Source organism: Coenobita brevimanus, chromosome 88 (genome assembly GCF_032717465.1).
Source record: "Coenobita brevimanus isolate Jiangsu-jjx chromosome 88, ASM3271746v2, whole genome shotgun sequence".
Taxonomy (NCBI): domain Eukaryota; kingdom Metazoa; phylum Arthropoda; class Malacostraca; order Decapoda; family Coenobitidae; genus Coenobita; species Coenobita brevimanus.
Genome location: NC_137041.1, coordinates 31,231,990 through 31,258,352, shown reverse-complemented (window position 1 = coordinate 31,258,352; position 26,363 = coordinate 31,231,990). Strand labels below are relative to the sequence as shown.

The following is a 26,363-nucleotide window of genomic DNA, read 5'->3' as shown; positions in this document are numbered from 1 at the left end:
TATATATATATATATATAGGGAAAGCTGCAGGTATGGATGGGTGTGGGGTGGAATGCCTGAAGGGTGGTGGAGTGACTATTGTTGACTGGTTAGTAAGATTACTGAATGTGTGCTTTGAGAAAGGTATGGTGTCAATTGACTGGGCAAGTGCTTGTGTGGTTCCGTTGTATAAAGGCAAGGGTGATAAGTATGAATGTAATAGCTTTAGGGGTATAAGTCTGTTGAGTGTTGTAGGTAAAGTGTATGGTAGAGTGTTAATTATGAGAGTTAGAGAGGGTACAGAGGGAGTGATTAGTGATGAGCAGTGTGGCTTTAGGAGAGGGAGGGGATGCGTTGATCAGGTGTTTGCTGTGAGACAAGTGTGTGAAAAGTATTTAGCGAAAGGCAAGGATGTGTTTTGGGCATTTATGGATTTAGAGAAAGCGTATGATAGAAGGACACAAGTCAAGAGTGAGAGCAGTGGAAATGAGTTATTTAAGAGGAGCCTGTGGAGTCACGTGGAGAGACAGGCTGACGAATGAGGATATAAAGGAGCGTTGTGGTGTGGATGTGGATGTGATAGGAAGCGTTATGAGGAACACACTGAGGTGGTTTGGCCATGTGGAGAGGATGGAGGGTGAAAGACTGACAAAGAGAGTGTATGTGAGTGAGGTGGAGGGGGGGAGAGGGAGGGGGAGGCCGAGGATGAGATGGAGGGATGGGGTGGAGAGGTATATGAGAGAGGGGGGTGTGAGTTGGGAGCAGGGCAGTGAAATGACGGGGGACAGGGCGACTTGGAGGCGATTTGTTTGTGGCCACCCCAAACGGGATTGAGGCGTCTGGCAATAGATAGATAGATAGATAGTATGATAGAATTGATAGGGAGGCTTTGTGGACTGTTTTAAGATTGTATGGACTTGATGGTAGGTTACTAAAATGGGTGAAAAGTTTTTATGTAAATAGTAGAGCGTGTGTAAGAGTGGGAAATGCTGTGAGTGATTGGTTTCCCGTGAGAGTGGGGCTGCGACAGGGATGTGTGATGTCGCCTTGGTTGTTTAATATTTACATGGATGGTGTTGTAAGGGAGGTGAATGCAAGAGTTTTAGGTGGTCTGAGTCTGGAAAATGTTGATGGAGGAGAGTGGAATCTGAAGCAGCTGCTGTTTGCAGATGATACTGCACTGGTGACTGATTCAGAGGAGAGATTGAGACAGTTGGTAGAGGAGTTTGGAATGGTGTGTGAAAGGAGGAAATTGAAAGTAAATGAGAATAAGAGTAAAGTGATGAAGTGTACGAGGTTGATAGATGGTAGGGGGATGAATATAGTTTTGAATGGTGAGTTGCTTGAGGAGGTAGATTGCTTTAAATATCTAGGGTCACATGTTGCTGTGGATGGAAGAATAGATGCAGAAGTGAAGTTTAGAATAAATGAAGTAGGAGAAGTGCTGGGAGGAATGAAAAAAGTGTTTAAATGTCGTTCGCTTAGAATGGATGTAAAGAGAAGGCTGTATGAGGGTGTTGTGGTACCGACTGCATTATATGGGGCTGAAACATGGAGTATGGGTGTAGTAGAGAGGAAAAGTTTGAATGTAATGGAGATGAGATGTCTGAGGAGTATGTGTGGAGTGACGCGTATGGATCGAGTGCGAAATGATGAAGTGCGAAGGAGAACTGGAGTTGTTCGGGAGATGGCTGGTAGAGTTGAGCAGAGGGTGTTGCAATGGTTTGGGCATATGGAGAGAATGGATAATGAGCGATTGGTGAAAAAGATAACTAGATCTGATGTGAGAGGTGTAAGGCTGAGAGGAAGACCACAAATAGGATGGATGGACAGTGTGAAGAGAGCACTGGATGCGAGAGGGATGTCTGTTGAGCAAGGAAGAGTGGCTGTGCGTGACAGAAATAAATGGAGAGAAATTGTGATGAATAAGTGATGACGCAGCCCTGAGGGGATATTCTCCCGCATTTGGTCTGATCAGCTAGTCAGGTCAGGTGCGGGTAAGGGGATGGGTCTGTTATGATGTGGCAGGGGTAAACCAGTTCTGCTGTCGGGCCCTGCTGTGGATGTCACTGATTGCATTGCGCAGTTCACCCTTGTGCGGTGTGATGCAGTGAGGATCTGTCCGTTCTTCCCTTTGGGGATAAGATGCGAATGAATGTGTTTGAATGGATGAGTAAATGGAGAGTGAGTCGTCCTGTCTCGGCTACCTCCCTTTCCTTGGGGGAAGCAGCCAAGGTATATAGATAGATAGATATATATCATCATCAGCCATTTGAGTATCCACTGCAGGATCGGCCTATCCCACACAAAATATATATATACAGTATATATATATATATATATATATATATATATATATATATATATATATATATATATATATATGCTCACTTCCCTGTTTCTTATCACTGCTTTCAAGGAACCAGCAACCTTTCTTCCCTGATGCACCCTTTCAAGTACTTCACCCTCTAAACTTCCATCCTTACTCATCACACTACCCAAATACTTAAACGCACACACATTTTCCATTTCCTCCTCATCCAGCCTAACTGTACATTCACTGACTTCATTTCTTTCTATATTTACACTTGTGTGTGTATATATATATATATATATATATATATATAGAGAGAGAGAGAGAGAGAGAGAGAGAGAGAGAGATACTGTATATATATATATATATATATATATATATATATATATATAGATAGATAGATAGAGAGATACAGATATATATATATACAGATATATATATATATATATATATATATATATATATATATATATCTATATATATATATATATTGCATCTATCTATCTATATCTATCTATCTGTATCTGTATCTATCTATCTATCTATCAATAGATATTTACACACACACACACACACACACACACACACACACATACACACACAGATGTATATTCCACTTCTTTAGGTGATCACACAACTATCTATTCTATGAATGCATTCACAGACCTGCGAAAGAGTGAGTGTCCACTATACTCAAGAATAGTGTGCTATGTTTTTTTTTTTTGTTTTTTTTATGTGATGAAGAAGGAACTAAAGGCAACGAGCCTGCAAAACTATTCCTTCCAAGAAAAACAAAATATAAGAGAGAGCCAAATTCAAGATTCGATCATTTCCAGATGCCTGGACACACTGCGTTTGAAAAACTGGAGATCATAGGAAGTAGGAAATACAGACAGAGGGAGACAGTTCCAGAGTTGACCTGTTGCATAAATGAAGGACTGGGAGTAACGGTTAACTCTTGCATTAGAGAGTTGGACAGAAAACGGATGAGAGTTTGCTGCTAGACGGGTGCTACGCGCCCGTCGTAGGGGTGGAGGAATGCATGCAGACAGTTCAGAGGAGCAGTGACCATTGAAGTAGCGATAGAAAAGAGATAAAGATGGGACAGTGCGGCAAAGAGACAAAGATTGAAGGGAGTCAGTAAGAGGAGGAGAGTTAATGAGGTGAAAAGCCTTTGACTCCACCCTATTGAGAAGAGCTGTATGTGGGGAGCCTCCCCACACATGAGAGTTGTACTCTACACAGGGGCGGATAAAACCCCTGTATAGAGTCAACAATTGTACAGGGGTAAAGAAGGAACAGAGTTGGCTTAGCACACCCAATCTCTTGGAAGCAGATTTTACAAGAGATGTAATATGATCTTTCCAAGACAAGTCCTGAGTAAATGAAACCCCAAGCATGTTCAAGGATGATGCAGGATTAAGCTGAATATTATCAAACATTAGTGGGTATACCTGTGGAAGATTTAGTCGGGTTGATACCGGTAGGTGCAAAAACTGAGTCTTTGATGCATTAAAAACAACAAGATTATTTTTACCCCAGTTAGAGATATGAGCCAAGTCAGACATCAGGTGTGCCATAGCCTCATCCCTTGTTTGTTGAAGTAACTGCTGAGATGGACGTTGCGGGAATCGAATGGAAAGGTGAAGGGTGGAGTCATCAGCGTATGAGTGGATAGGGTTAGATGTACAGCTTAGAAGGTCATTGATGAATAAAAGAAAGAGAGTTGGTGATAGGACAGAGCCCTGAGGAACACCACTATTAATAGATCTAGAAGAACGATGGCCATCTACAACAGCGGCTATAAAACGATCAGAAAGGAAGCTAGAGATGAAGGCACAGATAGAAGGATAGAAACCGTAAGAGGGCAGTTTGGAAATTAAAGATTTATGCCAGACTCGATCGAGAGCCTTAGAGATGTCAAGTGCAATGGCAAAGCTTTCGCCAAAGTCCCGAAAGGAGGATGACCAGGAGTCTGAAAGGTAAGTGAGAAGATTGCCAGTGGAGCGTCCCTGACGGAACCCATACTGATGATCAGAAAGAAGGTTGTGATAGGAAAGATTCTTTAAAATTTTTCTATTAAGAATAGACTCGAAAACTTTTGAGATACAGGATGTTAAAGCAATTAGACGATAGTTAGAGAGTTGGGAATGGTCACCCTTCTTTGGGACTGGCTGAATGAGAGCAAACTTCCAGCAAGAAGGAAAGGTACAAGTTGACAGACAAAGGGGAAAGAGTTTGCCTAGGCAGGGTGTAAGCACAGAAGCACAGTTCTTGAGAACAACAGGAGGGACTCCATCAGGCCCATATGCCTTGTTAGTATTGAGGCCTGTGGCAGCAGAAAATACCTCAGCTGAAGAAATTTCAATGTCAACCATGAAGAAGTCAGAGGGGGGAAGTGATGGAGGAACAGCACCGGAATCGTCTAAGGTGGAATTGGAGGAGAAAGTCTGAGTGAAGAAATCTGCTTTATCAGTAGAAGAAATAGCTACAGAGCCATCAGAGTAGAAAAGAGGAGGGAAGGATGATGAGGTAAAGTTGTTAGAAAGGTTTTTGGCAAGGTGCCAGAAGGAGCGGGATGAATTCAAGTTAGAGAGTTGAGAGCACTTAGTACAGATGAAATTATTTTTAGCAGAATGAAGAACAGACTTATCACGATTCCGGGCAGAAACGTATAAAAGATGTGATTCAGGGATGGGTTGGCTCCGGTACCTTTTATAGGCCCTCTCCTTGTTGCGGACAGCATTAGAACAAACGTGATTAAACCAAGGCTTTCGTGCATTAGTCAGAGATTATGAGAAAGGAATGTATGCTTCCATGCCTGAAAGAATAACCTCCGTAATGCGCGAGGCACGCCCAGATGGCTCCCGGCCACGGAAGCAATATCCATTCCAGGGAAAATCAAAGAAGTACTGCCTGAGGGCCTCCCAGTCCCCAGCTCCAAAGTGCCACAGACGACGTTTCTTTGGAGGGTCCACAGGCCGTACTGGAGCAATAGGACAGGTTAAGGTGATAAGGTTGTGATCGGAGGAGCCCAACGGAGAGAAAAGATTAACAGTGTAAGCAGAAGGATTAGTTGTAAGGAAGAGGTCAAGTATGTTGGAATTCTCTCCAAGGCGATCAGGGATACGGGTAGGGTGCTGTACTAGCTGCTCTAGGTCATTAAGGATAGAAAAGGTGTAGGCTTGTTCACCAGGTGGATCAGTGAAAGGAGAAGAGAGCCAGAGGTGGTGGTGAACACTGAAATCTCCTAGAATGGAGATTTCAGAGAAAGGAGAAATGGATAGAATGTGTTCCATCGTAGAAGTAAGATAGTCAAAGATTTTTTGATAGTCAGTAGAATTAGGAGATAAGTAAACAGCACAGACATATTTAGTCAGAGAATGACAGGAAAGCCGAAGCCAGAGTGTAGAGAATTCAGAAGAATCAAGTTCAGGAACACGAGAGCAAGATAAGTTGTTGCGTATATATACACAACAGCCACCTTTGGCTTTGAAATGAGTATAGAGAAAGTAGGAGGATACAGAAAAGGGTCTGCTGTCAGTTGCCTCAGACAGCTGAGTCTCAGTTAGAAAAAGAAGGTGAGGTTTAGAGAAGGAGAGGTGGTGCTCAACAGAGCGAAAGTTAGAGGCAAGGCCACGAATGTTGCAGAAATAAAGAAGAAGAGAGTCAGACAGTGGTTTCAAGCATCTTGAGTCGTCACCGGAAGAGGGGCGGAAGGTGGGGGCATTTATGGTCCCCTCCCCCTGGGACTCCGAGGCTATGGTATTTGATGCCATTTTTTCTTTTCAAATTTTGAAAAGGAATTGTGGTGTGTAATGTGCATGTAGTTTGATGTTGATAGTTAGAGAAACTTGTACTGGAGAGCATGCTGGCCTACTCTCTGTGTTACTGAGACACTGAAAAAGTTCAGCAAAGGGGGATGGTCGGGACCTAGTCCTTAGGGCTGATGAAACGGGAGCTCCAGCTATCATCAGCTTTCCATCCACCTTGGGAGTACTGCCCTGCTCGACTGGTGCTACAGTCTACTCCACCTTATGTGTCCTCATGTTCTGCTTGAGGACATCATTTTCATTTCATTCTTATTATATCGCATTGATATTTGGCCCAGAAACGATTTTTCTAATTTTAGATGATAGCCTTGGAAAATATAAAGCGTCCTCGATAGCTGAACATAATATATGGTATATCTTCATAGAGAAAACGGTAACGAATGTGAAGATGGATGGGCTTTGATTATGTTGCTGACGGACACTGAAATTTCTCAAACCTTCCCCCAGACTATGACGCACAATCCAGTTTTCAGGTTTTAGTTGAATCAAGGTAACGAACATACTGGAATTTGTTGGTGAATCGACGTATTTTTCCCGATTTATAAGAAGGTCTGACACTGACTGCAAGTGGTAACATAAGTAGGAGTGTCGGTATGTGGGAGTACATGGGCACACTAGGACAGAACATGAGTGCTAACAAGGTCGTGACTGCGGTTGAAACTTTCTTGGTCCCACGGTCATCTGGACGCAAACACAGTAGACCACTGGATACCAGCAACTTCTGTCTTGCGGATCCAGAAAGCTTTCGTTGAGGTAATTTTGAAGGATTATCTGTCTTGTGGGAGTGATGTGCATGAGGTATGTGTGTTGCAGTGCTGGAGGTTGTAATAACATAATGGTATTGTAGGTTGTTTTTGAGAGTATTTTTGTATTCTACTGAAGCAGAGCACATGCAAGATTCACTAAAAGACTTACAGTCATTTCCCTCTTGTAATGCAGATTTGATTTTCACAGGACGAACGTGAGAAATTTCTGCGCTCTCCTTTTTTCGTCATTTGTGCAAGTAAATAATCTTACATATGGCAGTGAATGAACGTTATGTTCGTTTCAAGCCGGTGTCCTGGCTATTATAATGTGACAGTGAAACTCTACAAATCGTAGTTATGTTGGGAGTTGGCAGTATTTTTCTTAGTGACTGATCCTTCAGAATGGACAAGGCCATGAGTGTGTTGTATTATTACTCACAAGTGTGTCTAGGTGCGCGAAGATAATTGCGTGCAAGAATGTAGTAATGGTCATGAGAATGGAAGTACTGCCACTCCCATTTGGAAGTCAACCTAACGTTAGACGATATTAAAATTTAACTGAGAACGAGTGTACCACTAACACACTGGTGTTCAAGACAATCCTAGTATTTTCATGCAGCTAATTCCAGACGATTTTATAATGAGTCGGACTGAGCAAGGAAAACAGGGACCACAAAATAATCTTGTGTATGCCTGGGCAGGCAGCGGGAAAATGAAAATTATGTACTAATAATATCGAGCCGTGAAAGCACTCTGACGCGCGGGGAACGAACCCACCTCGCCACTGCAGGTCTAAAAGGTGAGAAACTGCCATTTGATGACGCTTTTCCTTCTTTTTGGATCCCACACCCTGTCCTATTGCAATGTGCAGGGGAGGGGATTAGTGAATTTAAGATAGCCCGGACACGATGGTTGCCAGGCTATGTGGAGAAACGAAATATTGTAATAACATTGAGCCGTGAAATCACTCTCACTTGCGTGGGACTCAAACCTACCTCGTTACTGGAGGTGTATACAGTGAATGACCACCATCTAATGACACCTATTTGCATTGGTGGGGGGGGGTGCGAGTGTTTGAGGGGGGCGTATGCCTCTCGCTCACCTCTCGGTAGCTATGCTATTACAGATGATACTGCATTGTTATGTGATGATGACTGAATTGCAAGGTTTGGTGAATACATTTAGGAATGTATGTTGGAAATAGAATCTATCACTGAGTGTAGATAAAAATAGAGTTATGCCATAGGATACAAAAACCCACACTGGCAGACGAAAAAAGATGTATTCCAAACAGTTTCGGCGACAGCTGTCGCCCTCTTCAGTGGATCTACAGACCAAGAGTGGTACATACAAATGCCGAGAAGCTGCTTATATGCAGGGTGAGGACACGTTTTCCCAACCACACCTGATGTGACCTCACCTGACTCTCCCTCTACTCTGTCCACGACCTGAGTGAGGGATTACAAGGGGCGGCAAGGACCTTGCCACTAATCCTCTCATCACTGGATCTAATTTATACATTCCTTCACCATGGTTAAAATTATTATATCTCTCTATACATACAGCTTCCACAATCCTACGTTTCTTATAGTTACTACATTTGTACAATATTTGGCTAGAATTCCAGTCGATTCTATGGTCGTTTTCCGAAAGAGTGAACGTACACTGCGTTATTTATGTTGCCTATCTTACAAGCATACTTGTGTTCCTTAATGCGAGTGTCCAAATCCCTTCCCGTTTCACCAACATAAACCAAATCACAGTCTCTACATGGAATTTTGTATACCCCTGCAGTTTTGTTACTAACTGGTTTATTCTTTACCAGCATTGATCTTAAGGTGGAAGTATATCTAAATGCAATGTTTACATCCAAATCATGACTCACAGACTTCACCAAGCTAAGATTTGACACATACGGAACCGTGACGTATGGCTTATTTTGCTGATTATGTGGCGTTGATCTAGGTACAAAAAAGGCTTTTCTGGCTTTAAAATACGCTTGCCTTATAAACCAACTGGGATATTTTAGATCTAAAAATATTTTCCATATCTTGGCGTTTTCCGTATCCAGATGTTGGGGACTACTAATTCTGAGTGCTCTAAGGAACATAGAAGAAATAACTGACATTTTAGTGGAACTGTGGTGATATGAATAATAATGTATATACAAATTGCACTGGGTCGGTTTCCTGTATACAGAAAAGCTAAGTGTCCCAAGTTCATCCCTGTGCACAAATACATCTAAAAATGGAAGGGAACCATTATTTTCCCATTCAACTTTAAATTTAATTGAGGGAACCAGTGCATTTAATTTTGTAAGAAACTCGTCAAAGTTAGCGTATACGTCTGGCCAAAATGAAAACACATCATCAACATACCTATACCAAATTAAATTTTGAGGAGATATGGTGGTAAGAAGGTTGGATTCAAAATATTCCATGTACAGGTTACTAAGAATTGGAGAGAGGGGCGAGCCCATACCCATACCAAACTTTTGCATGAAAAACTGATCACCAAAAGAAAATGCATTACACTGTACACAAAGGCTAATAAGTTGGAGAAAGACATCATGTGGCATGCCGAGATCAATGTTACAATTAGGTAATTTTTCTTCCAAGAAACTAATTACATCTTCAAGGGACCCATAAACCACAGATTCCCCTTCGTCCTATCATCTCACAGTGTGGCTCATTCACTTACAAACTTTCAAAATTTCTAGCGAACAAATTAGCACCATTGGTTGGCACATTCTCTAAATCCCATGTCCAAAACTCTACTGATTTTATTGATAAGATTAAGTCTCTCAGTTTCTCCAGTGGCAGGTTGGTCAGTTTTGATGTAGACTCGCTTTTTACTAAAGTCCCTATTGAAGATGTAATTAGTTTCTTGGAAGAAAAAATTACCTAATTGTAACATTGATCTCGGCATGCCACATGATGTCTTTCTCCAACTTATTAGCCTTTGTGTGCAGTGTAATGCATTTTCTTTTGGTGATCAGTTTTTCATGCAAAAGTTTGGTATGGGTATGGGCTCGCCCCTCTCTCCAATTCTTAGTAACCTGTACATGGAATATTTTGAATCCAACCTTCTTACCACCATATCTCCTCAAAATTTAATTTGGTATAGGTATGTTGATGATGTGTTTTCATTTTGGCCAGACGTATACGCTAACTTTGACGAGTTTCTTACAAAATTAAATGCACTGGTTCCCTCAATTAAATTTAAAGTTGAATGGGAAAATAATGGTTCCCTTCCATTTTTAGATGTATTTGTGCACAGGGATGAACTTGGGACACTTAGCTTTTCTGTATACAGGAAACCGACCCAGTGCAATTTGTATATACATTATTATTCATATCACCACAGTTCCACTAAAATGTCAGTTATTTCTTCTATGTTCCTTGGAGTACTCAGAATTAGTCTCCAACATCTGGATACGGAAAACGCTAAGATATGGAAAAAAAATTAGATCTAAAATATCCCAGTTAGTTTATAAGGCAAGCGTATTTTAAAGCTAGAAAAGCCTTTTTTGTACCTAGATCAACGCCACATAATCAGCAAAATAAGCCATACGTCACGGTTCCGTATGTGTCAAATCTTAGCTTGGTGAAGTCTGTGAGTCATGATTTGGATGTAAACATTGCATTTAGATATACTTCCACCTTAAGATCAATGCTGGTAAAGAATAAACCAGTTAGTAACAAAACTGCAGGGGTATACAAAATTCCATGTAGAGACTGTGATTTGGTTTATGTTGGTGAAACGGGAAGGGATTTGGACACTCGCATTAAGGAACACAAGTATGCTTGTAAGATAGGCAACATAAATAACGCAGTGTACGTTCACTCTTCGGAAAACGACCATAGAATCGACTGGAATTCTAGCCAAATATTGTACAAATGTAGTAACTATAAGAAACGTAGGATTGTGGAAGCTGTATGTATAGAGAGATATAATAATTTTAACCATGGTGAAGGAATGTATAAATTAGATCCAGTGATGAGAGGATTAGTGGCAAGGTCCTTGCCGCCCCTTGTAATCCCTCACTCAGGTCGTGGACAGAGTAGAGGGAGAGTCAGGTGAGGTCACATCAGGTGTGGTTGGGAAAACGTGTCCTCACCCTGCATATAAGCAGCTTCTCGGCATTTGTATGTACCACTCTTGGTCTGTAGATCCACTGAAGAGGGCGACAGCTGTCGCCGAAACTGTTTGGAATACATCTTTTTTCGTCTGCCAGTGTGGGTTTTTGTATCCTATTTCATTGTCACGATAGTGTGACTCTTCAGCCGTCAGAGTTATGCCATTTGAGAGAAATGATGTCACAGCATGCAGTGGTGAGGATGGAGAATGTGAGTGCATTCAAGTACTTAGTAGTAGTGTGATAAATAATGATGGGAGTTTAGAGAATGAAAGGCTTAAAACAGTACAGCAGGATAGAAAGGTTGCGGGGTCATTGAAAGCAGTGATAAGGGATTAGGGAAGTGAGCATTGAAGTAAAAAAAAAAGAAATGTTGCTGCATGACAGTATTGTGATCCCCCACTCTACTGTAAGGAGGTGAAGCCCTGGACCCTATTAGGACATATTCAAGGGTGCGAGCAGTGGAAGTAAATTATTTAACAGTTGTATATGGAGTTACAGACAGACAAGTGAAGAAATATGGGAGTGTTGTTGTGTTGATGTAGCTGTGATTGAATGTGTTAAGATGGAGATTGAGAGACTGATAAGAAGAGTGTATGTGAGTGAGGTGGAGGTGGAGAGATGCAAGAGGAAACCAAGGATGTGATGGAGGGATGGAGTGGAGAGATATATGAAAAGGAAGAGTGACTTGAAGGGAAGGCAACTGTAGACTGGAGCACTAACTGAGCAGGACGGTACATCCAAGGTGGATTGAAAGCTGATGACAGGGAGAGCTGGAGCTCCCGTTTCATCAGACCTCGGGACTAGCTTCAACCATCCCCCTTTGCTGAACTTTTTCAGTGTTTCAGTAGCACAGAGAGTAGGCCAACATACTTTCTAATACAAATTTTTTAAACTATGAACACTATACTACATGCACATTACACACCACACTTCCTATTTAAAATTTAAAACAGAAAAATGGTATCTCTTTACAAAGCCTCTGATTCCGCGGCTTGGAGGGGGAGGTGCATCAAAGCCCACATTACCTTGCTCCTCCCCCGGTGATGACCAAGCGAGATGGCTGGAACCACTGTCACTCATTCTTCATTTCTGCAACATTCGCGGCCATTCTACTAACTTTCTGTCTGTTGAGCACCATCTCTTCTCCTCTAAACCTCGCCCTTTCTTCCTAACTGAGACTCAGCTGTCTGAGGCGACTGATCGCAAACCCTTTTCTGCGTCTTCCTACTTTATTTATACTCGTTTCAAAGACAAAGGTGGCCGTTGTGTATATGTACTCAACAACATATCTTGCTCTCGTGTTCCCGAACTTGAATCTTCTTAATTCTCTACTCTCTGGCTTCGGCTGTCCTGTCTTTCTCTAACTAAATATATTTGGGTTGTTTACTCGTCCCCTAATTATTATGATTATGAAAAATAATTTGCCTGTCTTACTTCTAAGATGGAACAAATCCTATCAGTTTCTCCTCTCTCTGAAATCTCCATTCCGGGAGATTTCAAAGTTCACCACCACCTTTGGCTCTCCTCTCCTTTCAGTGGTGCATGTGGTGAACAAACCTGCATCTTTTCTATCCTTAATGCCCTAGAGCAGTTTCTACAACACCTTACTCGTGTCCCTGACCACCTTGGAGAAAGTTCCAACATACTTGACCTCTGCCTTATAAAATTAAAAAGAATCCTTCTGCCAACGCTGTTAATCTCTTCTCTCCGTTGGGCTCCTCCGATTATAACCTTATTGCCTTAACCTATCCTATCCCTTCAGTAAAGCCTGTAGACCCTCCCATGAAGCAACGGTTGTGGCACTTTGGAGCTGCTGGTTTGGAAGCTCTCAGGGAATACTTCTTTGATTTTCCCTGGAATGATTAATGCTTCCATGGCCAAGAGCCATCTGAAAGTGCTGTGCACATTACGGAGGTTATTCTCTCAGGTATGGAGGCATACATTCCTTTCTCATATCCTATGACTAATGCAAAAAATCCTTGGTTTAACCCACCGTATGCCAGTGCCGTTTTAATACGGTCTGACATAATGCCGTGGCCAGTGCCAGTGCCGTTTTAATACTGTCTGACATAATGCCGTGGCCAGTGCTGTTTTAAAATGGTCTAAAATAAAAAACTTCACTGTGACCGCATTTTTCAAGATTCGCGGGTAAAAATTGGCAGGCATGTAAGGTAACTGTTCCTCTAGCATCTCCCAGGTTGCCAAGGCCATACACTCACTCACTCCCCACCTCACACTCACTCTGCCTCACTTTGCCTGTGTGTCTCACCCAGTGCTGTACATAGTGAAGGCATTTTGTAAATATTTTCATGTAAGTGTAAGTTGTATATATTTTCTTGTAAGTGTAAGGACTATATAGTGAAGTTAAGTTGTAAATACCTTCATGTAAGTCCCAGGACTGTACGTAATGAAGTCAGGTTGTACCTTTCTTCAAGTAAGTGTAAGATGATGCATTCACTGTGAGAAAGACATGCAAATTATGATAGATGCTGAAGTAAGAAGTGATCAGAAAAGTGTACTGAACGTTGCTATACCTTCCCAGCATAAATACCTGAGTATACCTTACATAGAAAATAGCTTTCTTTCACGTACGTGGTGAGCATTAGAGAGTGGGTTTACAAGTACATGAGTATGCAGGACTCAATAAAACTCATTTTTGAGCCTCGGTGAGCATTTTAATGGTTAAATTCGTTGTTTCCACATCAAAATCTATCATTTTAGCCCCCCCAAAAAAGGTCAAAAAATGGCCAGCACTGGGGTGACCCAGAGGGCTAAAAATAGGCGGCACGCGGCGGGTTAAGGCAATACTTCTTTGATTTTCCCTGGAATGATTATTGCTTCTATGTGCTATGCACATTACGGAGGTTATTCTCTCAGGTATGGAGGCATACATTCCTTTCTTGTATCATATGACTAATGCAAAAAATCCTTGGTTTAATCACTTTTGTTCTAATACTCTCCACAACAAGGAAAAGGCCTACAAATTGTACCATAGTAAACCCACCCCTGTATCTAATCCCTTTTATTTTTCTGCCTGGAATCATGCCAAATCTGTACTTCACTCTGAAAAAAAAAAATCATTCATACTAAATGCTCTTAGCTCCCCAACTCGAATTCTTCCTGCTCCTTCTAGCACCTTGCCAAAAAATCTTTCTAACTTCATCATTGTTCCCTCCTCTTTCCCACTCTGATGGCTTTGTTGCTATTTCTCCTACCGGTAAAGCAGAACGCTTTGCTCAGACTTTCTTCTCCAGTTCCACCTTAGATGATTCCAGTGCTGTTCTTCCATCACTTCCCTGCTTCTGACTTCTCCATGGCTGACATAAAAATTTCTTCAATTGATGTATTTTCTGCCATTGCTGGCCTCAATACTAGCAAGACACATGGGCTTGATGGGTCCCCTCCTGACCCCTCCTGTTCTCGTCAGGAACTGTACTTCTGTGCTTACACCCTACCTAGGTAAGCCTTTTCATCTTCACCTGTCAACTTGTACTATTCCTTCTTGCTGGAAGTTTCCTGTCGTTCGGCTTGTCTGAAAGAGGAGTGATCATCCCCATCCCTCTATCGTCCAACTTTTTATTTTTTTATGGGAGGAAGAAAGAACAAAAGGCTAGGAGCCCGCAAAACAGTTCCTACCAAGAAAAAAACAAAAACAATACAAAAGAGAGCCAAATTCATGATCAGTTCATTTCGAGATGCCTGGACACTCTGTGCTTGAAAAACTGGACGTCAAAGGAAGTAGAAAATACAGACAGAGGGAGACAGTTCCAGAGTTGACCTGTTGCATAAATGAAGGGCTGGAAGTAACGGTTAACTCTTGCATTAGAGAGTTGGACTGAAAAGGGTTGAGAGTTTGTTGCTAGACGGTGCTACGCACCCGTCGTAGAGATGGAGGGATGCAAGCAGACAGTTAAGAGAAGCAGTGACCATGGAAGTAACAATAAAAAGGAGATAAAGATGCAACAGTACAGCGAAGAGACAGAGGTCGAAGGGAGCCAGCAAGAGGAGGAGAGTTAATGAGACTAAAAGCTTGTGACGTCACCCTTTTGAGAGGAGCTGTATGTGGGGAGCCTCCCCACACATGGGAGTTGTATTCCATACTGGGGCGAATAAAACCCGTAAATAAAGTCAACAACTGTGCAGGGGTAAAGAAGGTACGGAGTCGGCTTAGCACACCTAATCTCTGGAAGCAGATTTTACAAGAGATGTAATATGATCTTTCCAAGATATATTCTAAGTGAATGAAACCCCAAGCATGTTCAAGGATGATGCAAGATTGAACTGGATATTATTAAACAGTAGAGGGTACTCCTGTACTCCTGTTTTAACATCCTGTGTTTCAAAAGTTTTCGAGTCTGCTCTTAATAAAAAGAAAATTAAAGCATCTTTCCTATGATATCCTTCTTTTTAGATCGTCAGTGTGGGTTCCACCAAGGACGCTCCACTGGCGATCTTCTCACCTACCCTCCATACTCCTGTTCATCCTCCTTTCAGGACTTTGACAAAAGCTTTGCCATTGCACTTGATATCTCAAAGGCTTTCGATGGAGTCTTGCATTAATCTTTAAATTCAAAACAGCCCTCTTACGATTTGTATCCTTCTATTTGTGCCATTCTCTCTAGCTTCCTTTCTGGTCGTTCTATAGCTGCTGTTGTAGGCAGCCACTATTCCTCTCCTATAGCCATCAATAGAAATGTTCCTCAGGGCTCTGCCGTATCACCAACTCTCTTCCATTTATTCCTCAATGACCTTTTGAGCTGTACATCTAACCCTATCCACTCATTCGTCCATGACTCCATCCTTCACTTTTCCATTTGCTTCCTGCAGTGTCCATCTCAGCAGTTACATCAGCAAACAAGGGATTAGGCTATGGTACACCTAATATCTGACTTGGCTCATATCTCTGAATGGGGTAAAAGTAATTTTTGTTTTTTAATGCATTAAAAACTCAGTTCTAATATCCATCAATCCGACAAAATCTTTTGCAGGAGTACCCTCTAGTGTTTTTACAATATCCAGCTCAATCCTGCCTTGTCTTTAAACATACCTGGGGTTTCATTCTCTCGGGATTTATCTTGGAAAGATCATATTACCTCTCTTGTAAAATCTGCTTCCAAGAGATAAGGTGTGCTCAGCTGACTCTGTGCCTTCCTTAACCCTGCACAGTTGTTGACTTTATACACGGGCTTTATTCACCCTTGTGTAGAATACAACTCTGACGGGTGAGGAGGCTCGCCACATACAGCTCTTCTGAACAAGGTGGGGTCAAAGTCTTTTTGTCTCATTAACCCTCTTCCTCCTGGCTCCCTTCAATCTCTGTCTCTCTGCCACACCGTTGAATCTTTAGCTCCTTTCTATCGCTACGTCAATTATCACTGCTCCTCTGAACTGTCTCCTTGCATCACTCCACCACAACAGCAGGCCCGTAGCTCCTGTGTAGCAAGAGATTCTCATCCTTTTTCTGTCGAACGCTCTAATGCAAGAGTTAACCATTACTCCCAGTCCTTCATGTATGCAACAGGTCAACTCTGGATCTGTCTCCTTCTGTCAGTATTTCCTGCTGCCTATGATCTCCAGTCCTTCAAATGCAGTGTGTTCAGGGGTCTTGAGATTAACGTATCTTGAATTTTGCTTTCTGTTATTTTTATTCTTGGAGGAAATTATTTGTCGGCTCCTGGCCCTTGATTCCTTCTTCCTTGCAAAAAGAATGGCAGAAGACAGGGCTACGTGGAGACGAGTAGTTTGTGGCCACTCTACGCGATCGAGCGTTCTGGCAATATACAGATAGATAGAAAGATAGAGTCTGAGTTTGCTCCGATCACACATTCGAACCTTTTAGGGCGAAGGACATTACTTAATTCAAATGGGAGAGTCATAGGGAACTAAGAGTGTTAAAATGGTTCTATACTCAGTCAGACAGCTCTTTAAACGTCTGAAGTGGGCCAGAATCAACAGCAGCTCGAACTCAACATCCTTTGCATTCATTATTGCCGCTGCACCCAGCAGGGATACAACTGAGTGCTGTTAAGTATTACTCAACTTCCACACTGTAACTCCCAGGCTAACTCCCAGGCTCTTATGAGTTAACTGCAAATGAATAAAATAAATTGATACTAGAGTCACTATGGGTACGAGAGTTTGGTATTGACATTATTAATATTCTGTAACCAAGGATATTTAGAGAAGAAATTACTAGCGCTGTTCCGATCATGAGAGTTAATTCACTAATCACAGGTAAAGGAGGGACTGATGGTCGAATGTAACGAACTAGCTTTCCGTAATTTCCCGACCAAACTGCCTATTCCCGGCACATTTGTGGGTTGGCCAGATCACAGGACGGCCCACAAAGCGCTGTTCCGAATTAAAGTGTAGTCAACACTGGCGCACAGCCAATTATCGCGTGGTGGTGGTGGTGGAGGTAGAGTGCATTGATCCAGTATTGCGGGTGATGGTGGAGGTGGAGTGAGGAGAAGGCGCGGAGGGTACGAATGTCGAGTTAATAGAGGACGTTCAGGGTGAGGGGAATAAACAATAGATGGGGAACGCTAGGGAGCCTTGATTCCAGAATGCCTTGAGATATTCAGATAGAAAAAGATTATGTATCTTCACGGTAAACACAACTTCAATATGTTGGTGTATTTTCTCCTACGGGAAACATTCGTAAACCAAAGAAAAGGAAACAACAGAAAACAAACTAGGAACAGAAAGGGTAATATGTTGAATTAGGTAAAACAGCCTTAGTAAATAAGAAGAAATAAAATGTAAAGAAAGCCAAACTCATTCACGATTGAGCAATAAATAGAAAATCTGGACCTGAATGCAAAACTGAACGAGGAGGCATTGGATGGAGGTAGATAAGAAATAATTACTTTGGCTCTGAAAGTAAGTAAATAATACGAACATGAGAAAATGGAAGGGCTCATGACGAGTGAATTGGACGATCACAATCAATCTCAGTCATGTTAACCGTGACATGTCTCTCTTATGATTTTAAACGTCATTCAGAATACTGTATCCATATGTCATTATTTTGTTTTCATTTTGGGGGATTCCTGAATTTTCTCATTGTTTTTTTTTTATTCCAGGTGCAGATGTGCCACATTCTTCCCCTCAGTATTCAGAGTCGTTCACTTTCATCTTTCTTTCGAAAATTCTTTTGTCATTTTTTTTTTTTTAACTAATGTCAATTACTCAATTTTTATCACTGTAGTTGTCAAATATGCTCGTGCAGGGATGCCTCTCTCGTTTATTAACTATTCATAGCAGTTCGCATTTATTATTCTTTCGAAACTTTTGAAGTCTAGTCTAGTATTTCTGGTTTAGAAATTTACCATCCTACCACTCTCAGTTAATTTCTTTTATTCCGTGAAGTCTCCTTCCACCTACCATAAATGCTTCATTCTATCTGCCCCCACTTCTCTATAGTCTTTCGTATCCCACCATACTGCTTCTCTTTCGTTATCTGACGTCCTCGTAATTACAGGAGTGCCTTTTTCATCCCCACTGATTCAGGCAACTATTCCTTTAATTTTCCCGTCACAAGTCTGTCACATCCAGGCTGTGATCATTTTTCTTTTCAGCTGGACCTTTAATCTGGCGATGGTAGTAATTGAAAAGGTCTTTTGTACACAAAACATAATACTGTTTCTAGTTCATCTGCTCAATTAAATCTGACTGAATTTTTTTTTTTAAGAAAATTCTCATATACAAAAGTAATGACTGAAAATTGTATCTAACCCTTCTACATTGAAAATCGTCTCCTAGTATAAATTCATCATCTGAAGAATGAAAGCGTTAAAAAAAAAAAAAAAATGATCGGGGTGCAGTGGTTAGTCTGTCTTGCGTACATCGTGTATTCGTACTGCACTTATTGCTTTTCCCCAAATTTTACCTACATATTCGTCTCACTTTTTACATGTATATGTAATTTGTTCACCTGAACTTGAATAATTTATGTTACAGCTTTTTATCATAGGTTTGTGTTAGAATAAGATCATACTACGGATCTTCATCCTTTCAAAAGGTTTCCTTTTTAGTAACAAGAATTTCTATTGTTATTTGTTTGTACAACTTGGCATTCAAGTTGCAGAGTTGGCAATATTAAACCGTGTTTAACTAGACAGAGGAGAGTGTTCTGTGTCGCCTTGTTTTCGTATTAATTATTTGTTCGGTATCAGAGATCAGTTCTTTTTACTCTCTACCACCCACAGTTTACTTATTAAAGCTTTTTATCCTTATCCGCATAATGTAGTCATCAAAGATCATTTTTTCTCCTCCATTTGTCATAGTTCAGCTTTCCTTAGCCGTGCCCCTAGCATGCATTCAGTATGGTAGGTAGGTATTAACGTCAAATTGGCAACATGTGAAGGTGTGCGTGGCACATATAAATGTAAGGCCACAGGGCACGTGCTGTCAGATCTATACTCAGACACATAAAAATTCACATACTCGTACTTATTCTCTCACTTCTTTTTATGTGTATCTATAGTTCAGTAATTTTTATTTATGCAGAGGTTTTCGCTCATTCAGCACTTATTTCATGTAACTCAGTGGCAAAAAAAAAAAAAAAAAAAAAATATCACGGCCATACAGTAATATTAATCTCTTGTTATAGCTCAGTATTCAAGAGGAGAGAGGGTAAATTTACGCCTACTGTAGTTAAAGTGAACGGAGTAGAATTTTCAGAGTTGTCTGGAGATTGAATATAAAGTTGTAAAATCAAGGCTCAGTCTATTTTCTCCTTTATCCCCCACAGTGCCGAGGGCGGAGATGGTGGGCGATGGGTCAGTGTTCCTGGACCGAGGCAGCACCCTGAACCTCACCTGCCTGGTCCACTTCAGCCCCACCCCACCTGAGTTCATTCTTTGGTACCACCGTGACAAGGTAGGCGGAGGGAGTGGACATGAACAGGGGAAGGAAGGGGAAAGATATGACAGGAGAGACACTATGCTGGAGGAAGGGGGAGAGGATGACCGGAGGAAGCGCGGCTTTTAGCAGGGGGGGGGGGGAATGATTGGATGAAAAGAATGCGAGAAAAGAGTGTCCATTGTTTTGAGAGAGAGAGAGAGAGAGAGAGAGAGAGAGAGAGAGAGAGAGGATGTTGGCTGGAGGTAAACTGGTTGGAGAAAGAGAATGTTAGTAAAGGTGAGTGTTGTTAACAGGAGAGAAATGATACGAGGGAAAGAATACGAGAAAGAGCATTGACCGGAGAGATTGCATGGGAGAAAGCACGGTAATGATGGGAGGCAGTGGCTACTGTGTTTGATGGGCCCGTGAACTGGAGTTAGTGTCATGTAATCGAAGAAGCCGATATTAATAGTTTCAGTTCGACCACATTTTTTTTTTTTTTTTTTTTTCATGTTACCCTTCCTTTCTCCAGATAATTTTATTCACCTTAAAGGGTACTGTTGTAAATGCCAAATTACATAGCCTTCATTACCCCTTTCTCCTACGCGGGGCTCTCCATTGGTGAATATAATCATAAGGTACCCTCAAGAAACAAATAAGATACGCAATCGGACTGCAGGGGTAAAATGACTGAAGCTGGCATTTGAGGGCGCTCACCATCCGCTCTCATAATATAATGCTATCTTCAAGTTATTCTACACTGAGTGAAGAAGTACAGTCAGGGAAAGGTCCGCATTACCCACTGTTCGGAGCATTGATGGTCGACGAATAGTCACGAAGCACCAGCCACACCCCACTTGTCTGGTAACTGTGAGTGGGAGGGAGGGTGGCCCAGGGTGGGAGGGTTTCGATAGGTGCTCATGTCACAGTATCAATAGCCAATGATAGTGCGTCCGACACATTCTCAGAGTGCAAAAGCGGTATGTTGTTTGTGTGGTATCACACTGTTCTCCGAGTCTGTACACATCACTGCATATATAATACATATTTACTGTCAGAGGTATGCTCCTTTGCTTTCGTTTTGTAATGTTCGATAAGAATGATAGTTACAGAGACAGATCTTATAATTAGGACTTCCCATGTCATTCAGTCTAGAGGAAAAGGAGAAACTTGTTAATCGCTCATAGAGATTTTTTTTATATTATTATTATTACACATTACCCTAGTCTCTAAGTTCGAGATGAATAAATACCGTACCAGAATAACACTGGACATGTTTGCAGGCGGATGTTTACAGTGGGATGACAGAGGATAAATAAATAAACATTTATGAGAATTTACCCAGATAGACGGACAGATAGTTAGATAGATGTAATATGGTGGTTTTGTTTTCGAGTCAGTACAAAATATGTTATATCGTTAAGAATATCTCCTACGGAAACGTCTTATGTTGAAGTCGAGAGGGAATGAAAGCATTCAAACCTCTGTCCGAACCCAACAAACATCCATAACTTTCCTGACAACAGTAACTACAGACATCTACTTTTTTTTTTTTTTTTTTTTTTTCATAAAATGCTAGCATCATATTGTCATCTAATCTTATTAAAGTAACCCAAACACACCGTCCAAGTCATACATTGAGTCCTACACGTGATTCCCAATCTATCACCAAACCCTCCTCTGTCCCCAACCCCACGCTTCCCCCTCCTTCACACTCACAGTTACCAGATGTGTAAAGTCTGGCTGCTGCTTCACACTCACCCGTCTCACACCAGTGCTTCGGAAGATGGGTAATGCGGAACTTTCCCTGACTGTGTAAATGATTTCTTGTAGTTCAGTAAACCACCAACTATGCTGGGTGGCAGTCATATAACCAAATGAATCCCCTGTGGATGTATGAGTAGGGACATTCCACCTAGATGTGGTCCAGAAAGGTTTAAGTTCAAGGGATGGTAGTGGTATATTACTCACTCTGTGCCACTTAGGGCCAAGCGACAGTCTTTTTCGCTTTGAACATTTTATGAAGTAACCTAGCTCTGGGTCCCTAAGTTACTGATGGCAGTAAAGAATAGGTTGATAGATAAATAAACAAATATCAAGGGACAGAGAGAGGCAAGCAGACGGATACATAGATATAAAGATATGAAAGCAAAATAGGGACTTAAATAGTGCAACTGAAATAATGAAAATTGCATTGGCACTCTTGTTATCGGAGTTGTGCGAGCAACAGGAAATAGATTAGTTGATGAGTAAAAGATATGGATAAATATATGACCATTATTTTGATGTGCACGAGGAATTATTGACGCTTTTGTGTGTGTGTGTGTGTGTGTGTGTGTGTGTGTGTGTGTGTTCTTCTATCTATCTATCTATCTATATACCTAGGCTGCTTCCCCCAAGGAAAGGGAGGTAGCCGAGACAGGACGACACACTCCCCATTTACTCATCCATTCAAACACATTCATTCGCATCTTAGCCCCAAAGGGGAGAACGGACAGATCCTCACCGCACCACACCGCACAAGGGTCAACTGCGCAATGCAATCAGTGACATCCGCAGCAGGGCCCGACAGCAGAACTGGTTTACCCCTGCCACATCATAACAGACCCATCCCCTTACCCGCACCTGACCTGACTAGCTGATCAGACCAAATGCAGGAGAATATCCCCTCAGGGCTGCGTCATCACTTATTCATTCACAATTTCTCTCCATTTCTGTCACGCACAGCCACTCTTCCTTGCTCAACAGACATCCCTCTCGCATCCAACGCTCTCTTCACACTGTCCATCCATCCTATTCGTGGTCTTCCTCTCAGCCTTACACCTCTCACATCAGATCTAGTTATCTTTTTCACCAATCACTCATTATCCATTCTCTCCATATGCCCAAACCATCGCAACACCCTCTGGTCAACTCTACCAGCCATCTCCCGAACAACTCCAGTTCTCCTTCGCACTTCATCATTTCGCACCCGATCCATACGCGTCACTCCACACATACTCCTCAGACACCTCATCTCCATTACATTCAAACTTTTCCTCTCTGCTACACCCATATTCCATGTTTCAGCCCCATATAACGCAGTCGGTACCACAACACCCTCATACAGCCTTCTCTTTACATCCATTCTAAGTGAACGACATTTAAACACTTTTTTCATTCCTCCCAGCACCTTTCCTACTTCATTTATTCTAAACTTCACTTCTGCATCTATTCTTCCATCCACAGCAACATGTGACCCTAGATATTTAAAACAATCTACCTCTTCAAGCAACTCACCATTCAAAACTATATTCATCCCCCTACCATCTATCAACCTCGTACGCTTCATCACTTTACTCTTATTCTCATTTACTTTCAATTTCCTCCTTTCACACACCCTTCCAAACTCCTCTACCAACTGTCTCAATCTCTCCTCTGAATCAGTCACCAGTGCAGTATCATCTGCAAACAGCAGCTGCTTCAGATTCCACTCTCCACCATCAACATTCACCAGACTCAGACCTCCGCCTAAAACTCTTGCATTCATCTCCCTTGCAACACCATCCATGTAAATATTAAACAACCAAGGCGACATCACACATCTCTGTCGCAGCCCCACTCTCACGGGAAACCAATCATTCACAGCATTTCCCACTCTTACACACGCTCTACTATTTACATAAAAACTTTTCACCCCTCTTAGTAACCTACCATCAAGTCCATACAATCTTAAAACAGTCCACAAAGCCTCCCTATCGATTCTGTCATACGCTTTCTCTAAATCCATAAATGCCCAAAACACATCCTTGCCTTTCGCTAAATACTTTTCACACACTTGTCTCACAGCAAACACCTGATCAACGCATCCCCTCCCTCTCCTAAAGCCACACTGCTCATCACCAATCACTCCCTCTGTACCCTCTCTAACTCTCATAATTAACACTCTACCATATACCTTACCTACAACACTCAACAGACTTATACCCCTAAAGCTAGTACATTCATACTTATCACCCTTGCCTTTATACAACGGGACCACACAAGCACTTGCCCAGTCAATTGGCACCATACCTTTCTCAAAGCACACATTCAAGAATCTTATTAACCAGTCAACAATAGTCACTCCACCACCCTTCAGGCATTCCGCAGCACACCCATCCATACCTGCAGCTTTCCCTGTTTTCATCTCCTTTACTCAACTACATTACCTAATTTTTCTTACCTAATTGTATCTTTACAGGAATGAGTCAAGCTCGTACTGTCCCGTGTCTTAAACCATAATTATCGTACATATCCTTAAATTTGTTAATTGTTTTGGCACACACTATTTCATTCGGTAGTGCATTCCACTGATCAATTGCTCTGTTTGGGAAACTGAATTTCCTTACGTCTTTATCGCCTCTCTTCTTATGCAGTTTTTTGCAGTGTCCTCTTGCTGATGCATCGCCATATGTTAAGTAATCATTTATGTCTCTTTTCTCCTTCCCTGATATGCATTTATATATTATTATCATGTCACCTCTTTTCCTTCTCTCCTGTAGTATTGGTAGATTCAGTTTATTTAGTCTTTCTTCGTAGCTTAGATCCCTTAAGCTTGGTATCGATCTTGTAGCAGCCCTTTTAACTTTTTCAGTCTTGTCGATGTGTTTTTTGAGATGACGACTCCAGACTACTGATGCATACTCCGGGGTTGGTCTGATGAATGATGTTATTATCCTTCTTAGCATGTCTTCATTTATGTATGTGAATGCTATTCTAATATTTGCAAGCAGTGTATACATATTCCGTACCTTCTCACTGATGTGGTCTGTTATTGATAATCACACGTAGGTCCTTCTGTCTTTCTGATGTGTGTAGGGTTTTATTTCCTAACATATAATCCCAATCAGGTCTTTTTCCACTTTTACCAAACTTGATTATATAACACTTGTCCACATTGAATTCCATTTGCCATGTATTACTCCATTCATGAAGTTTATTTAATTCTTCTTGTAGCTCTTTACAAGAGTCTGTGTTAGTAATTCTCCTTTGTATTATTGCATCTGCAAACATATTTAGATAGCTTTCATTTCCAGTGTTACTGTCTATATCATTTATATACACTAAAAACATGATTGGTGCCAGCACTGAGCCCTGTGGTACTCCACTAGTCACTTCTTTTCATGATGAGTAATTTCCCCTTAGTACTCATTTCTCTTTTTATGGGAAAATCTTGCATCCAACAAAAACAGTTTGCCTTGAATTCCTCCTTGATGGTACAGTTTCCATAGAAGTCTTTGGTGTGGTACTGTGACAAATGCTTTTTTGAAATCTAAATACTGTCCACCCATCCTTCTCTTTCCTGTATTGTGTCTGTTACTCTGTCATAGTAGCTAAACAGATTAGTAACACATGATTTTCCTTTTCTGAAACCAAACTGTCTTTCTGTTATCATATTGTGTTCTTCTAGATGATTTACCCAAGCTTTTCCTGTAAGCTTTTCTAATACCTTGCTTACAACAATGGTCAGTGATACTGGTCGGTAGTTGAGTGGATTTTGTCTATTCCCTTTCTTGAATAAGGGGACAATATTTGCTTTCTTCCAAATATCAGGTAGTTTACCTTGACTCAAGGATTTCTTGAAAATTAAAAATAATGGTTTACTTAACTCTTTTGCACATTCTCGTAGTACCCAACATGAAATTTCTTCAGGACCATTTGCTTTTCCTGTCCAGTTTACATAACTCCTCCTGTATTACTTGTTCTGATATTTGTATATCTGGTAGTATGTGTGGGCATGCATGTTCCACATAGTCCCTCTCAAAATTATTTTCTTCTGTAAAAACTGATTGGAAACTCTTATTTGGTGCTTCACAAATATCTTTCTCTTGTGTATAGGTGATTTCCTCGTCCGTAATGGATTGTATTTTATCTTTTACTTTGGTTTTGCTTCTGATGTAGGTATAAAATAACTTCGGTTGTTCACTACTTTTATTTATGTTATCCTCCTCAAACTGTTTTTGGGCTTCCCTCCTTATTCTTGTATAGTCGTTTCTTGCCTGTTTGTAATTATTATACGCCCTTTCACTATTGTGTCTTCTGTATCTATTCCACAACAAATCTCTTCTTTCTTTTGATTTTTTACATTCTGTATTGAACCATTTCTGTATTTTCTTATCTGCTTCTTTGTGCTGTGGGATGTACTTCTGGACTCCTATTTCATAAAATTCACAAAATTTTTTATATACAGCATTTAAATCTTGTCCTCTAAGCTCATTTTCCCAATCAACTTCTAAGAAATACTTCTTTAGGTCTTGATAATTTCCCTCTTTATAGTTTAGGCCCTTTTTGTAACTGTCATTGCTGTTTACTATGTCATATGCTATCCTGAAGTTATAATTTAGTACTGCATGATCGCTTTTGCCGAGTGGAGGGTGATATATTAAACTGTCAATATCATTTTCTTGCCTAGTAAATATTAGATCTAGCACTGAAGGTACATCAAGTCCACTTTTCCTGGTGGTTTCCCTCACATGTTGCG

At 41.2% G+C, this 26,363-nt stretch overlaps 1 protein-coding gene across 1 annotated transcript in view; it reads left to right on the top strand.

The window, feature by feature from the left end:
• LOC145411250 (zwei Ig domain protein zig-8-like) overlaps positions 1 to 26,363 on the top strand; it is a 75,016-nt gene that overhangs the window by 19,758 nt on the left and 28,895 nt on the right. Inside the window, exon 5 of the mRNA XM_080281317.1 lies at positions 19,770 to 19,897. Within this exon, the coding sequence (XP_080137443.1) occupies positions 19,770 to 19,897 (128 nt within the window). The remainder of the gene's footprint in view (positions 1 to 19,769; positions 19,898 to 26,363) is intronic.